Below are 15,768 nucleotides of genomic sequence, written 5' to 3'. Positions count from 1 at the left end.
CAACCTCCCCTCACGACTACCTGATGGTGGTACGGCTCGGTAGTGAAACCATGCACTCAGAGCCACGGCTCCTCCTCAGCGTCCTGCCAGGCAGCCATGGGCCGTGGTGCCACGGACAACCGTGCCGGGCTCCCCCTCAGCGTCCTCCCACACAGCCGCGGTGCCGCCAGGCCAGCACCGGGCTCCCCCTCACCACCGGGAGCGGGCGCGGCGGGGCGGGCGCCCCGTTACCATGGCACCCCGCGGGCTCACCGCCCCTAGCGCGCAGGCGCCGGCGGCCGCGCCTCGCGCATATGCGGGCGCTCCGTCAGCAGCGCCCGGCGGCGGCAGCGCATGCGCAGACGCTGGCGGGGCTCTGTCAGCTGGGCCCGGCGGAGCCGCGCTCCCTCCCGCCCCGGCCATGTCGTACGGCCCGCTGGACCCCCACCGCCCCGGGGCGCCGCCCCCGCCGCGGGACTTCGGCGGTATCATCCAGACATGCAGCGCCAACGTGCAGCGCATCGCGCAGTACAGTGAGTGCGCCCGGGGGGAAGGGGCGGCCCGGCCCGGCCCGGCGGCGCCCCGTGAGGAGCGCGGAGCACGGCGGCCGCCTCGCCGGTGGTGGGGGGGAGCGCTCCTCGGGGTCCCGCGAGAGCCGCCGCCCCCCGCCCCCCGAGGCTGGCAGAGCCTCCGCCAGGGCGGTGCCGGGCGGGAGTGCCCGGCGCGGGCGGACCGAGGGCTGTCCCGGCCGCTAGCACCGGCGGCCTCCCGGGGGTGGGAGCCTCGCTTCCCCGTGGCCGTGGACACACGCCAGCCGGTAGCTGAGCTTCCTCCTCCGTGCACTGTAATTAACAGCTTGCGTGCTGCCGCTGGCCTGGGCGAAATATGTGCTCCTGTCACTTTTGATGTGGTGTTTATATGACTTTTACCAAGCTGTGCTCTTCCCCAGCGGAACTGAAGCCCTCTGTCACCCCTGGCAAGAGCCCAGCCTCTCGTCTGCCTTTAGGTGCCTTCAGTGAGGTGCTCAAGTGGAAGCAGGGAGCCAAAGGTTGTCACCCCGCCTTGTGCAGGGCATCTGGGAGAAGCTGCTGTTGCAGAGATTTCTGAAGGCTGATGTTAACCTGCCCATTTCCTCTTAACTGTGCTGGCAGAGTTCTGCAGGGAAGCGTTATGCTGCTGAACAGATTGCCATTAAGTAAATGGTGTTGCAGTTTCTTGGTCATATGGTTGTTGTTAGAGAAAGTTATCGGTATCGTAAGCTAATAATTGAAATCCTAGTATTGATTGCTGAAATACTGCTTACTGAATCACTTCCAAAAGAGTCTTTGATATAACCCCTCCTAAGGATACTGCCTTTGCTCAAAAAGGCATTAATTGTCCAAGTACCCATGCAGTTTTTTAGGGGCAAGGTCAGTTGAACATGTTGGCTCCTCTGAAAGTTGGTGACTTTTCCAATTTGATTATATAAAGCTATTAATATTGCTGAAACTGCTTTGCTTTTGCTCAGTCATGTTCATTTCTTCTTGGTATAGGCACGGCTGCTAGTTGAATTGCTTCTAAGTTCACCAAATAACATGGGTTGTCTGGGTTTTTTCCTTTTTCTTTTTTTTTTTTTCCTTTACACCCTCCCTCCATTCCATGGGACTTCTGTGAGCTTCCCCTTCTAAGTAGTTCAGCTTCTCCTTCTCATAGGACAAGCTTCCACTGTCTCATGACCAGCAGCCATCCTATCTCAGTGCGCTGCCTATCTCAAATGAAACAAATAGCATTACAGTTTTTATCACAGTGGGTGGGAACACACAGAACATCTGACTTAACGTTATGGTAATTAACTTTATTACATATTTTATAAAAGGTTTCCATTCAAGCCTAGGAGGAGAAGACATATTGAAGCCTTAAGCCTGTCCTCACTTCTCCTTTCATTCCCTATAGGGAACAAACAGCAAGCAAACAGTGGATACAGCTGAGTTATTCCCTCCTTTTGGGAAACTCTGTAGAGTTAGCATTTCACACAAAATGTACGGAAAACTGGTGACCTGAGCTGGCAGAGCTGTTGCTTGCAAGACTGTTACATTACCTAAGCATCTAGAGCAGAGGTTGAAATGTTTTAAGTAATCGTAAGTGTAAAACAGTCAGTATGTGGAAGGCTTTACAGCCTAAAATTGAAAGGGTTTGGAGACTGAAAGCTGTTGATTGAGGGGGCTCTCTATGTTGATATGTATACCCACTATCCAACGAGTAAAGGTAAAGAGCTCCAGCCCCTTCCTTTGGCCTCCCAGACACTTTGCTCTCATTTTGTGTAGACTTTGTGCGTTGCTGTTGGCTGAGATAAACTAAGCATAGCAAACTGCTGAACCTGGCTCAGACAGGACAAAAAAGAACATTGCCTGGTGTAGAAATGGGACTCATGCAAGAATCTTCCCCCAATGGAGAAAAAAAAATACATCACAGAGTATCTAGACGTTATAGCGCAAATGCCATTTGCAAAGTCCTTGATACCCACACACAGAGTATAGTCCGTGTGCCATTTGTCAGTTTAACTTGACTATGAACTTTTCTGACCTTCCTGTGCCTGACAGAGCTGTGAAATAGTCTTGCTTGCTAGAAGCCATGTTCAGCTGAGTGTATAAGCTGCTAAACAACTCCTCACTGTATGAGCTAATAGCAGTCTACAATTCTCAGTGAGAATACTCTCACTGGATGCAAAAGCTAGAATACTTGCCTAATTACCTATTGAATCATATTGCAGCCGTAGCTGAGCTGCCATTGTTATAAGCCATTGGACATCACTTTAAAAGAAGTGGCCGTAGTAGGAATCTGATGTTTCTTCAGCAACACATTTAATTAACCAAAGTGGCTTGCTCCAGGCTGAAAGCAGAAATCACACCAGTAGGATGTCACTGAATTGGAAGTAGCTCTTGTTAAACTCGTGGGGTATCTCAACTCAATTCAGCTGCCTATAGAACTATATTAAGTTGATCCTCCTCGGTCTTGCCTCTCTCAATGCTTGATGGGATAGCATACGATTTCATGATCAATTTGAGCCAATCGAACTTTGTACTGCTGTTGTAAGTGGTGCACCCAGCATCTTCAGTAATGCTAAAAGTTGTGCAGTTGCAGAATAAAGTGGATCAGCTTGCTGATCTGCTAAATAACCTTCTAAGGTAGGGGGAGTGGGGAGAAAAGGTACTTGCTTTTCAGGTAGGTTAACAGTTTGATGTGATTCATTGTGTGGTTGCATGATCACTAGTGCCTACACAAGGAAAATAGTGGAAAAACATAGGAGATAGGGAGAAAGAGGGCTAGAATATCTCCTCTCCCTACAACATGATTTCATATTGATGCAAGCTAACCGTGAAGTGCACCGATGCTATTTGCTGTTTGCATAAGGTTTGGGCTATCATGAATAGAAAAATTCAGATATTTTTTTTTTAACCGGTAGCAACCCTTGGCTTTTTTTTTAACAGAGCACTAATAGTTTAAGTAACTTTAGAATATGTAAAAGTGGCAACACAGTGTAGTAAAGTTGTTCTGCAGCAGTGATAACCTAAAATACAGAAATAGTAAGGCTGGTAGAAACAAACAGCTATGTTAGTTCGTTTAAAAAGGTTGAGGAAGAGGAGTGCACAAGCTTTTAGCTCCACAGACTTGTCTTCAGGGTATGTATGCCTCACTACCACTTTCTTATCTGAAAGTTAGTCTGTTAGCCTGGATCATGTCTCAATGGGGATGTTTAAAATACACTTTGCATTTAAAGAAAAGAATGTAAGTGTTGTCTTACCAGCTTAGTTAAGTCAAACATTGAGAGAAATCCTTTGGGGAAAGCTAGAAGAATACATTCAAGAAGGAATAAAATACACTAGAACTTCTCTTACTAACTCATCTTGTAATCTCTTTATCTTCAGCTGCTCAAATAAAGAATTTGATGAGCCAGCTGGGAACCAAGCAGGATTCCAGCAAGCTTCAGGAGAACTTGTAAGTATTAAATGAGCTAACATTTGTATAGGTTCTCTTTCATTTCTGTCTGTATTCTTAGATGAACTGGGTTACTTGCTTTGGGGAGATGCTTTATTAAATAAATTTAGTACAGTCCTGCAAACCAAAAATGACTAGCTGTGTTAAGTAGTTTACTGGACAAATTAAGGTGTTTCTGCAGGACTCTTGAGAAGCCATTCAAAACTGCTGGATAGGAATGGTTAGAAACGGTATAGTTTATTTAAAAAGGGTGGTGGTACATCAGCCATGCATTAGCTGTCCTCTGAGGACTAGCCATAGTAGCTTCACTTGTGGTTTAGAAGAATTGAATGCCATACTAGGTACTTGGTCCTCAGATAAGAGCAATAAGGAAAAACATCAAGGAAGACCCATAACTGATGAAAAAGTAGCTTGTAGTACAGATGCATTTAGGCACTAAAAAGATTAGCAATCCTATATGGCAGCCAAAATGCTGCATGTAATTTCAGAAGAATAATATGCCACTGGGGGACAATATAGAAGACATTTAAACAGACATAGTCCAAATTGACTCCTAGAGAGACTGAACAGGCAGTCTGTATGTCTGTGCATCTCTTACAGACTTGTAAAGCATAAATAGCAAGTTATGAGAAGAATAATTTCTGGAGTCATAAAAGAAAATTTGAAAGTAAGTTCTTCCATTATCTCTTCATGTGACTGTACCTTGAATCTCTGAACACACAACTTCCCTATTTTTTTATAATAGCTGATTTTTTTGAAAAGTTCATAACTTGTGGTGATAGCTACAAACACTGCATTTGTAGGATGAGATCAGAGGCCATTTGGGAGAGAAAGGAATTTGTTTGCCTGAGCTGCTCAGTTGACTTGATCTGTATTTAATCAGTAGATTAAAGAACTAATCACTGGTGACCAAACAAATGTCTTTCCATTTAATTTCATTGTAGAAATGGCCCTCCTCTTTAAGGTGAGAGGGGTTGCACTCCACAAACTGTCAGCTGCCATACAAATTTTATACAAAAATGCAGGGCTGGTTTATTTAGCTCACATATTGCAGGTCAACTTACACAGTAATGCAGCCTGAATACTTTGATTTGTGCATCTGTTGAGCTGAATAGGTGACTTTCACTTAAGCATCTTGTATCCACTGAATGCCGAAAAAATTGGTTCTTGTTTTAGTATTTTGTGTCTTCCTGGTTTTTGTGCATATGGCTGCAAAATAAAACTTGTGGTTCTGTTCTCTGAAGCACTAGCATTCTTTCTAAGAAACTGCATCTTTGATATACAAGATGATGTCTTTACATTAAGTTCAATGTAACTAATGTCCTTCTGTATTGTGGTACTAATGAAGGTGCTGCTGCACTAGATCCTTTGCAAAAATAGCTTTGAATTGCAATGTTGTTGGAAACATAAAGGTTCAAGGGAAAGCCTTGCGTTTCCCAAAGTAGAAGCTGGATCATTCCTCTCTCTGACCGTTAATTTTCACAAAAATGTAAGAATTTAATATCTCTGAGTGTCTGTACTTTTATCAAATGTACATTTAACCAGTGGAGTTGGCAGTTGTCAAGTGAACAGTTAGTTACCAATTGGTACCACAAGGAATTCACCCTAAAAGAGTTGTTATGTTCACTGAATAAAGTTGTCTCTCCCTGGAATTTCTCTCTTATGCCATCAGAGAAAAATATCTTTTTAAAACTACTGAATTATACTAGTTAGCAGGGAGCACAGAACTTCTTTGAATCTTTTTTTTTTTAAATGTAGTCCAGAGTCAAATTGATGGTAAAAGCTAAAAGTACATTTCTGTTCCATTAGGGTGAGGGGGGAAAAAAAAACCCATAAAGATGTGTGATCTCAGAATCCCTACTTAGTCATTATTTTGGAAACTGAAATGCTTGGAGGCTGCTTTTTAGGTAGAAGCTTGTGTAACTGCTTTTGAACTTTTATTTCAGACAACAGCTACAGCATTCTGCAAACCGCCTTGCCAAAGAGACCAATGAATATCTAAAGGAGTTGGGGTCTCTACCACTTCCTCTGTCTGCTTCTGAACAGGTAGGCACACAGCACTTGTCTGTACGTATTTTAAGTCACTCACTTCATGAAACTAGCTTAGACCACAACCTCACAAACCTTGAATTGGCACAGCTGAAGAGACAGCAGCCTTTTGCAATGAATAATGTTGTTGAAGTAGGGAAACACATTAAACTGGTTACATCCTGACTGTTTATATGACACTGGGAAAACAATGTTTCCCAGTGGCAAATAGGTATAAAACTTATCACATGAGAATAAGAAGCCCTAAATGTTTGGGAAGAGCTGAGTATGCAATTCTGTGTTTCTGAGTAAATTTCTGAAAAATAATCTTGTTTACAAAGTGCCTGGTGATGCGAGGCAGTGTTTTAGGATAAGAACTCATAGCAAATGGCATGTCAGTATGAAATGTGATCACGCCAAAAAGTTTTCCCTTGCATGTGATTTATTAACAGCAGGGGGGGAAAGCTGAATTTCAATAAAGCAAAATATAGTGAGGCAATGATTATGACTTTATCTCTTGCCAAATAGTCCTTCAAGTTCCCCCTCCCTATGGGGAAGGGAAGGGACAGCCCTCTGCTGTTGGTGTTTTCTTGCTCTACTTTGAATCACTACCACAATATCGATGTATCTGCTTTTCTGATACTGTTGTGGGATGATCTGTGGATATGGGTCAGCAGATGTCATCTTAGTCTAATTCTGTATTTAAAGGTTTATATGCCAGTTGTAAGCATGGCCATGTTTTGCCTGTTAGTTCAGCAAATATTTTTCAGTTAATCTCCCCCTGGTGAACAAAATCCTGTCATGTGCATCTCACTGAATGCAGCAGTGACTTTTGAAGCCTAGTGAAGCCCACTGGAGCAGTTCAGTCAAAATCTGCAGGAGCTGGCATCAACATGCTGAGGATCTCCTCTGGCAGAAGGGTTGTTGCATCCAGACAGCTCAGATGGAAGCTGCAGTGTATTATGAGGCTGCTGTTGTGGCTTATTATAGAAAAAATTAATTGAAAACATTTATTTCCTTGAAATGGCTGTTGAATTGATACAAACTCATTGAAGGATTACAATACTGGAAAGCCTGAAATTTGAGACAGCTGTTGGGGATCTCTCTAACAGAAAACATAAGAACTGACCAGAGTATTGAGTGTCCTTGGGACAAGCTTTTTCACAACTTCTTGTTTCCCATAACTGGGATGTCACAACACTTGAATGAGATGTTCTGTGGAGGCTAAATAAGTTGATACTGTAAAATGAGGATGAAAAGGAATATTACAACTAATGTATTTGGAGAAAAGATAAACTGAAATGTTATCAGGACTAAGGATATTCTCTGATAAAACACCAGGCTTATAGTGTGGTATGGCTGGGAGAGACAGCTTATGAAACTGGGGTAATGGGTGGTTGTCATTAGTTCTGTAGTGTGGGGCTTCCTATATTTGTAAGAAGGTTAAGGGGATTGTCTTATCAGGACAAGAGAAAGTTAAATACTACCAGGTTGGCTAAGTAGAGCAATGGAGGGTAAAGGCATTGTAGGTATCCAAAAGGTACATAATTAAATGTGGTAGATTACTGGAATGTGATTTGAATAAAAGTAATGGTGTAGAAGACCTCTCTACTTCAGACTTAAATCTAGATTGAAATTACAGAACATTATTGCACAAAACTGTTCTGCAATAGGCAAAGCATAGAGCATTTGGTATAACAAATTAAAATATGGTGGGCTTTTTGTGCTCTCCAGTGCCCCAGAATGCTGGAACAAAAAGATCACTTGAATGCCAGCATTCATTGTTGTTGTTATGATGATGATGGTTTTTTCGAGAGTCTGACAGTTACATTATCATGAATGGGAGTATCTGAACACTTGATTTTGTTTCAATTCTTTAGCGCCAACAGAGGCTTCAGAAAGAACGTTTAATGAATGACTTCTCCGCGGCCTTAAATAACTTCCAGGCAATACAGAGGCGAGTGTCAGAAAAGGAAAAAGAGACTGTAGCAAGGGCGAGAGCTGGCTCCCGTATCTCTGTAAGTATTTATAGGAATTTTGTATCAATATAGTGAACTACAAGTCTTTTGAGAGATCTTGTACTTGCCTACCAACTTCATAGCTGTCTATTGACACATTACTGAGTGCAGATGAGGCCTCGGTGCATTAGTTGTGTCATTCCAGATGTTGTAAGTACTAGGCACTCATTTCAGTGTGCTGCTTGTCAATGTTAGTAGAGGAGGGAAGGAATCCTGGTAGTTGCAAATGTTGTGGAGGACGAGATGGAGAGTCAAAGTATAGTTAATAGCAAAGTACTGCAGGCTGCTCTTTGCTTGACGTTAGCCCTAGACTATAAAATTTAAGAGATCAGTTGGAAGCTTACCACACCTTAAATTACATCTTAAATCTCACACTATGTTTCTTTATTTTCTTATAGCTTCTGTCCTGCTAATATCTCCAATGTACATCCAAACCTTCTCCCTATTATGTTTTGACAAACCCTTGTGGCTACTAAGAATTCATAATAAAAAGGCCAGTGAAAGCATTTTTCTCCCCTTGCCTCGGGGCTTTGTGTTAAGTATGCATTCTTAATTTTTCTACAAGGCAACACACTTATCAGTTGGATTATGCTCTGAATTTTTTGCTACATGTTGAGAAAGGAAGTGACAAACAATGACAGCTGATCTGAGTAATCGGACTAGCTGCTTTTGATCTCTCAGTTGCCTCTGATTTGCAGAGACAATCTGAATCTAAAAATTAAGTCTAAAGATGAATCTAAATCTAATCTTAATTAACCGAAGTTAAATCTGAAAGTTGAAGTGACAGTGGCATTCTCAAAGAACTCTCTGGACAATATATGCCTTTGTCTCAAAGATACTCCTGTTGATTTTGCAAGTGGTCCTGGTAGTCTGCAAGACTAAACTCATTTATCTCTTCCAGGCTGACGAGCGGTTCAGAGAAGAACAGCTTGTTTCATTTGATAGGTAACGGCTTCTTATACTCTTGATGTATAGCTTTAACTATGTATAACTAAAGTTTTTGTGGTAAGATATGTTATTGTAACCTGGGCCAGGGTCTGCTAGCTGAATGCAAAGCAAAAAGATTTGAAATGCAATTATTAACAGTACTTGTAATATACAATGTAAAAAGTTAACTGCATATGACAGTATTTTATCCTCCTTAAATGTAGGTTGTGTGGTTACTGCCCTGAGAGGAGTAGTAGAGTCCCTAGTATGTGGCAGTTGGAGCTCCTGGTTTTCTGGACTGTGAGCACAAGATTACCAGACAGGATTTCCCTCACTATGACTCTTTCCACTAAGAGCTGTATATTTATTTCATGGGTTTGGGTGTTACCTAGCAGCCCAGTTGGAGCTATTACAGAGTACTGGTTGAGGCTGCCTTGAATTCAGAAGTCCCGGACATTATGCACTGGCAAACTAATCCTAGGACGTGCAGACAGTGTTACTGTCACCTGTCAGACAGTTGTGTCTGTTCTGCAGTAACAGTGTGCCTGCATAGTAGGTAGGTTTGTAAAATGTTGTATCAACTCTTGAGTGTGAGTGAAGAGACCTCAGGACCCTCTGGAAGTATCTGTGATTACTGTGGCAGTTTCTCCTGTATGTATGTTTAAGACTGGGATTATATCTGTTGGCCCCATCTGTATAAATCCTTTAACTTTCTAAATAAAGAGACCTAGCTTATGTGTCTTATCTGTACATCCTCCCTCTGCAAACTGCACTTCATCTGATCAGCTGCTTGCTGTGCATCCCCTTCATTAGCCCTGTGCTTTCACATACTGAGTCAAGAGTGAAAACCCCAGGTTGCTCAGTTATACAGATGCTGTGATGAGTTTGAAGGCCCTGCTCGCTAAAGCAAGGAGAACCAGACAGGTACCTGTTGATGCAGAGGCTCTTGGCTCAGTGAGAGATAGTGGCACACAGCAGCTACTGCACATTTGAAGTTGTTCTTGTGTGCTACATGTCAAACTTCTGCCTTAAATATCTGAAAACCCTACTGTCATCTCAGAGCTGAATTGCTGGGATGGTCAGCTGTCTCTGACCTAGTCATGTAGTTTATCTTCATTTCTTTTGGCACTTTGAGACTTTAAAACTTACTATTTAGTGTTGTATACCTAACACTGGAATGTTACAGTGCTTTCCAGCACATTTCTCTTTGTTGAGGAGAGGGAGATGTTGCCCTTGAAGAACTTTCTGTGCTGAACATACAGATGGCCTTGTATTATAGGTACTGCCTTCACTATAATTGGTGTAACTTGTGCAGCAGTTATGAAGTACCAGCTCATCAGGAGAGAGGTAGAGTGGGATGCAGAGTTATTTGGTTTTTTAATGTCTCTTTTGGGGTGTGATTTAATTTGAAGATCTTACTAGACGAATAAATTAAAATACTAAAACACTTTATTCTTATCTCCAAATGTTAGCTAGCAAGTGAGAATCTTTTAATCCAGATGCTTGTCAGGTGTTCTTTTGTTCTGATAACATCCTTGCAGGCTACTTTCTGTCAAAACTTTTACTCTGATTTCTCCCTCTTTTGGGGGATGGCAAGAGGGGAGGAAGGTACATGGTTTTTTGTTTTTTTTTTTTTAAAAAAGCAGAACTGAAATAAGGAGGTTTCTTCTCTAATGCTATAGATAACTGTCACATCCTAGAACAGAGTATTCTATGCATGTAACTGCTTTCTAGTTTCTTCACTTTTCCTGATCTGTCCCTTTTTTCAGTTGTTCCAAGTTGTAACTGTTGTCACAAATCAGTGCTGTCTCTGTATACAGTTGCAGGGCCAGGAACCTGGGGGTTGTTCTGTAGGAAACTTTTCAACTTTAACTTACTGGTGCTTTGCTATAAATGGAGTGTGGAAGTACCTATACTCAGAGAAAGAGTTGTACTTTCTTTCCATCTCTTTCCAGTGGTGAAGATTGGAATCAAATGCAGTCTCAGGAAGAAGATGCAGCAATAACTGAACAGGACCTTGAACTCATTAAAGAAAGAGAAACAGCAATCAGGCAATTAGAGGTGACCAGTAGATCCTGCACAGTTAACAGTATTGGGAGATAAACCAAAGAAGTCGTGCAGTGCTAACTAATGGGATGGGCTGAGGAGATCTGAAGGTGGAGGAACAGAGTTCCCCAAGATCAATCTCCCTGCTGTTGAAGGAGACTAGGTATATTTTCCTTCAGTGTTGACTGGTGGTCCTTCAGAGATGGTAGGAGCAACTCATGTTACAATGTTCATCTCAGTTCCATACTGTGCTAATTGCTAGTGTGATGAAACAAACATTCAGTAGCAGGAATATTGCAGACTCTTGTGTTAATCCCAAGAGCTAATCCTAATCCACAGACAGTAGCATCAAGTCACCTCAGTCAGTGAATGATGGTATCAATTCTGACACTTTGAGCAATGGTCAGAAGAGGTACTAAGAATGAGGATTAGAAAAATTGTAACCCATGTTTGTTATAACTTGTCAAACTGTTGTCTTCAGGCAGACATTTTGGATGTCAATCAGATATTTAAGGATTTAGCCATGATGATTCATGACCAAGGAGATATGATTGGTAAGTGTGTTTGGATAATAGGAAGTTTCTTTTCAGTTCAATTACATATTTTGCCTACATAGATTAAATTTTCCAGTATTTTATGTAAAAAAAAAAAATTATTTCTGATTTTTTTAAACACTGAAGCTTTGAAATATTTTACAATTAATTCTCTTATTTTTCCATAGATAGCATAGAGGCAAACGTGGAAAGTGCAGAAGTCCACGTGGAAAGAGCCAGTGAGCAGTTACAGAGAGCTGCCTATTATCAGGTAAATTCTGTACGCTGGCATTATTGTCAATGTGCAGTTGAGCAATAATGGAACAGGCATAACAAGACACATACTGAGGACTGCATCGCACCAAACAAGATATTAAAAACAGTTTGTGCAAGTTGGCACTCACTCAAAATTGTGCTGCAAGGAATAGATAAAGCACTTGAGTCAAAAACACAGTATTGAAATTACCCTTCTACTTCAGAGGATATATAGTCAGTCTGTTCCTTCATGTAGGTGTGCTCAGCAAGTTTAAGTGTTTAGCTGTCTTTGCTGTTCTCAGGAGTTAGAAGAACAGTTAAACAAGAACAATTTCTCATGTTGTATCCGTCTTGTAAACATATCAGCCAAGACACTGATGTGCAAAAATCCTTGCCCAGACTCAGGGAAACTTCTGGTGACCGGGATTTTCCAACTGCTGAGTTTCTATGCCATAGTCTGTCCTCCCTGTCCCATCAAATCTCTTGCAGTGGTTCTCACTGCTGCTTAAATCTCCTTTGTGTATGATATTCAATGTTTTCTGTAGGTTCCTTTCATCATTATTGTCCCTGTAGGTTCAGGTTCTGTGAAGGAACAAGGGTTCTGCTTTGGTTAGTCCCATACAGAGTTTCACTGCTGGGACTAGAAGGCAATAAAACTCCAGTGCTGCTGCAAGGGAGGGAAAGTAGCTTTTATTGTCTGGCAGCATTTAGTAATATTCTCTCTCTCCATGGCTTCCTTTATAAAGTTTTGAGGTATGTTATAAATCTAAGTTTGGGAGCTATTGGACATGCATTGGATGTGTTTTTCTGGATGGAGAAGGAAGTGGTTATATATACCTATCCTCAAATCCTTAGATACTAAGTTAAAAATATTTGGTGTATATGGACAGACTGTAGTTTCCTAGGATGAATTAAGTGATCAAAGCTGTAAAATCAAAGTATAGTAACTGTATATTAAATAATTTAAACTGTAGAAATGCAATACTATTTCTACACCAACTCCAAGTGGCCAAGGGGAGATTGTATTGGAGAACTGCTTAGCAGTTTTATTAGTCTCACATGGAAGATCTAAATAGTTAAGAGATGTTTGGCTTCCTTTGAAGCCATGCTGTTGTCCCTTAGGATGAAAAGCATATGGTAGGTGTTGTCAAGTTGAAATAAAGCTTGCATTTTCCTTAAAAGAAGCAAACCTTGTCACATTTTTAATTAACTGCATCTCTTAGACCACTGTGCTCCTAAAACTAAAAACATTTATCTGTAGGATCATGGAGTTGAAGGAACATGTAAAAGTGTTCAGACTACACTGGCTATTTCTCTTGAATAAGCATGGGTATCAAGTGCTCTTGTTCGCCAAAGTTAATGTTAACCGGTTCCTCTTGTCATCTGTTCCTGGTGTCAATGGCTTTTGTTTCTTCTTTTATTAGAAAAAATCCCGTAAGAAGATCTGTATCCTGACTCTTGGTCTTGCTGTGGCTTCTATAATCATAGGATTCATTATCTGGCAGACAACAAAATGAAATCTTCACATGGAACCTAGTTTCACTGCTGAGATTTTTTTTTCCCTCAGAGCGAACAGGCTGACTAGTCTCAGAAATGAATTGACCACCCTGAGAGAGCACAAGCTGGAACTACTTCTAGTAATAGATATTAGCAACTAATGTGCAGATAACTAGTATTTGGAATTAGTGAACCATGGAGACAGTATTTATCAGTTTATATACAAATTATATTGTTTTGTGTAACTAAAATCTTGTGGTTTTGCTTTCTGTAATGTATTATTCCCTGTTCCAACTGTATGCTGAAGTCTGATTAATAATTGGAGATGTCTTGTTTTTGACAAGTGGCACAACTAACATTTTATATGTATAGGTAACTTTGTTGGACTGGAATAAGAATGACATTCAAAGAGGGCACAACACTGATTCATATTACCTTAATCCAGCAGTTTCTAAAGGCTCCAGTATCTGCCCCATGGTTTTGTTAGTCTCCAAGTGGCTGTGGTTCTAGATTCTCTTGAAGAGAAAGATGTTGTTACAGATTGAAAAGCAAGGAGAAGTATGCATGGAAGATAGCTGGAACCACTGCGTGCTGGTCAGTTTAGCCTTGAGACTCATAACTGTGGTGTTTAATTTTTTGAGCATGATTGGGGTTGTTTTTTTCCAAAATGCATCATTTGAGGACAGGATGTTCTTTGACTTATAATCTAACAGTGCAACTTCCTTAGAGAAACTAGCTGGTGGTTTTATTATTGGACTAATAAATATCTTCCAATACTGACTCTCAAGCACTAGAAATACAAAGTTTAGCTGCTCGCTCCTAATTTGTTTTAGAAACTTCCAGGGAGAAAATCACACAAAGATGAAGAATTGGGTACCTAAGTTTACAAGCTAGCAAGATAGATGAGTATTAGCTGAAATCTTGCTTCTGAAGAAGTACTCTTGAAGCTCACTTGTAGTGTACTAGTAAATATTATGTGTGGTTTGTGAACATCTGGTATTTCCCATTCTTTATGAAACTGGTATTTCCCATTCTTTATGAAACAGAAAGTGCAGAAACTGGCTGAGTGAAGTGCTAGGTTTTTTGGACTGAGGATGTGCGTGCAAGTGAAAAAGATTGCTGGTTCCAACTGTCTTGTTAGAGCTGGACAGAACACAGCAGCCACTCCCCGCTTTGATGTAGCTCTGAACTGACATGCACTGAGGGAACAGTAATCTGTCCAAAGCCCAACAGAGTGTGGTAAATGCAGCATACTGACCCATTTTTGTATTTAATCCTTATTCCATGTCTCCTGTATAATAAAGTAAATGTGAAAGCTGGGAAAGGGAGTGTGTTCTCCCAATTGCACAGTGGTTTGCACTATTGCGCCATCATTCCATCTAATAACCATCAATAAACACTTTTAAAAGCCTATGTCAGAGCTTTTTTCTCTTGCAGTTTAGACACGGGCACAGGTATGTTTGCAGTTCCTTCTGTAAGCAGGGTAGAAGACTTTATATCAGCAACAGCAGTGTTTCCTCCAGCTTTAGTTCTGTGGTCCCCGATTCTTAAGAATGAAACTAACTGAAACCATGTATGGCTTTCACATGGACATACACAAAACTCCTGTAGAGAGCCCCGTACAATAGCTGATCTCAGAAAAATTACTCTGATGCCCCAGAACAGTGTTGGGTCAACTTTGACTAGTTGCCTGTTGCTAAAACTTCAAGTCTTCGCTGAGCCTGTATGGTAAAATCTGGGAAGGGAGCTGTGTGTTGTTCTGTTCCTTATTTAAAATATTCCTCCTAAATGGTAGCATTGCCTGCTACAGGGATGTCACATCTCCATATGAAAGTGCTTACCTCATCCCCATGCTTAAAAGGAACGTGGGTGCATTATTTGTGGGATCCATCCTTGCCCTAGCCTGTTTTAGTCCTCTGGAAACTGGAATTGAGAACACCAGTCCAGCTCACGGGACTCGAGATTGCTGTCGTTGCTTGATTACTTTCTCCTCTTTCTTTATGTCATTGAACTTAGTGGTGGAACTGCTGCAGAAACTGTTTTTAAGAGCAGTCTTGACTAGTTTCTGAGTGAAAAATCGCTATCAGAAACTCTCATCTCTGTTGCTGCAGCATTCTGGCACTAAGCATTCCTGTCTCTCAGATATGTTTTCTACCACTCTGGGAGACGCTGGAGACTCACCCTAGGAAGTCTGGTGCTCACCGTGAGAGCCAGTGCCAGGATAAGCTTACTTGTGCCGCTTGCCAGGTAGCTGTTCCTGCGCTGCCCAGGGGTGTGAGGTCCTCCGACCAAGAGCTCTCAGGGGGGCTGCAGCTCACTGGGATAATATTAGAGAAATACGATTTTTCTCTCGTATAAGCTCGATTATCCGTACTTGTAACAAAGTACACGATCTGTGTTACCTGCCATCTAATTGGTTTTCTGTCTGACGTTCTCTAAAAAGTTGAGACGCTAAAGCACTTGCTAAAATGGCGTGTTGAAAACCTCTTACAGAAGGGTTTGATCCGAGT

General features: G+C 41.6%; 1 protein-coding gene across 1 annotated transcript; it reads left to right on the top strand.

Annotated features, from left to right (window-relative positions):
- Positions 1 to 318: 318 nt before the first annotated feature.
- STX12 (syntaxin 12) lies at positions 319 to 14,678 on the top strand. The gene is made up of 9 exons (XM_072885150.1): positions 319 to 512; positions 3,885 to 3,954; positions 5,901 to 6,000; positions 7,863 to 8,000; positions 8,902 to 8,945; positions 10,883 to 10,988; positions 11,455 to 11,527; positions 11,695 to 11,777; positions 13,186 to 14,678. The coding sequence occupies exons 1-9, from the start codon at positions 401 to 403 to the stop codon at positions 13,276 to 13,278; spliced, it is 819 nt and encodes a 272-aa protein (XP_072741251.1). The 5' UTR covers positions 319 to 400; the 3' UTR covers positions 13,279 to 14,678.
- The last annotated feature ends 1,090 nt before the right edge of the window (positions 14,679 to 15,768 follow it).

Source organism: Ciconia boyciana, chromosome 21, assembly GCF_034638445.1.
Source record: "Ciconia boyciana chromosome 21, ASM3463844v1, whole genome shotgun sequence".
NCBI classification, from domain to species: domain Eukaryota; kingdom Metazoa; phylum Chordata; class Aves; order Ciconiiformes; family Ciconiidae; genus Ciconia; species Ciconia boyciana.
The sequence above is the reverse complement of the archived record's forward strand: the minus strand, read 5'-3'. Positions and strand labels throughout refer to the sequence as shown.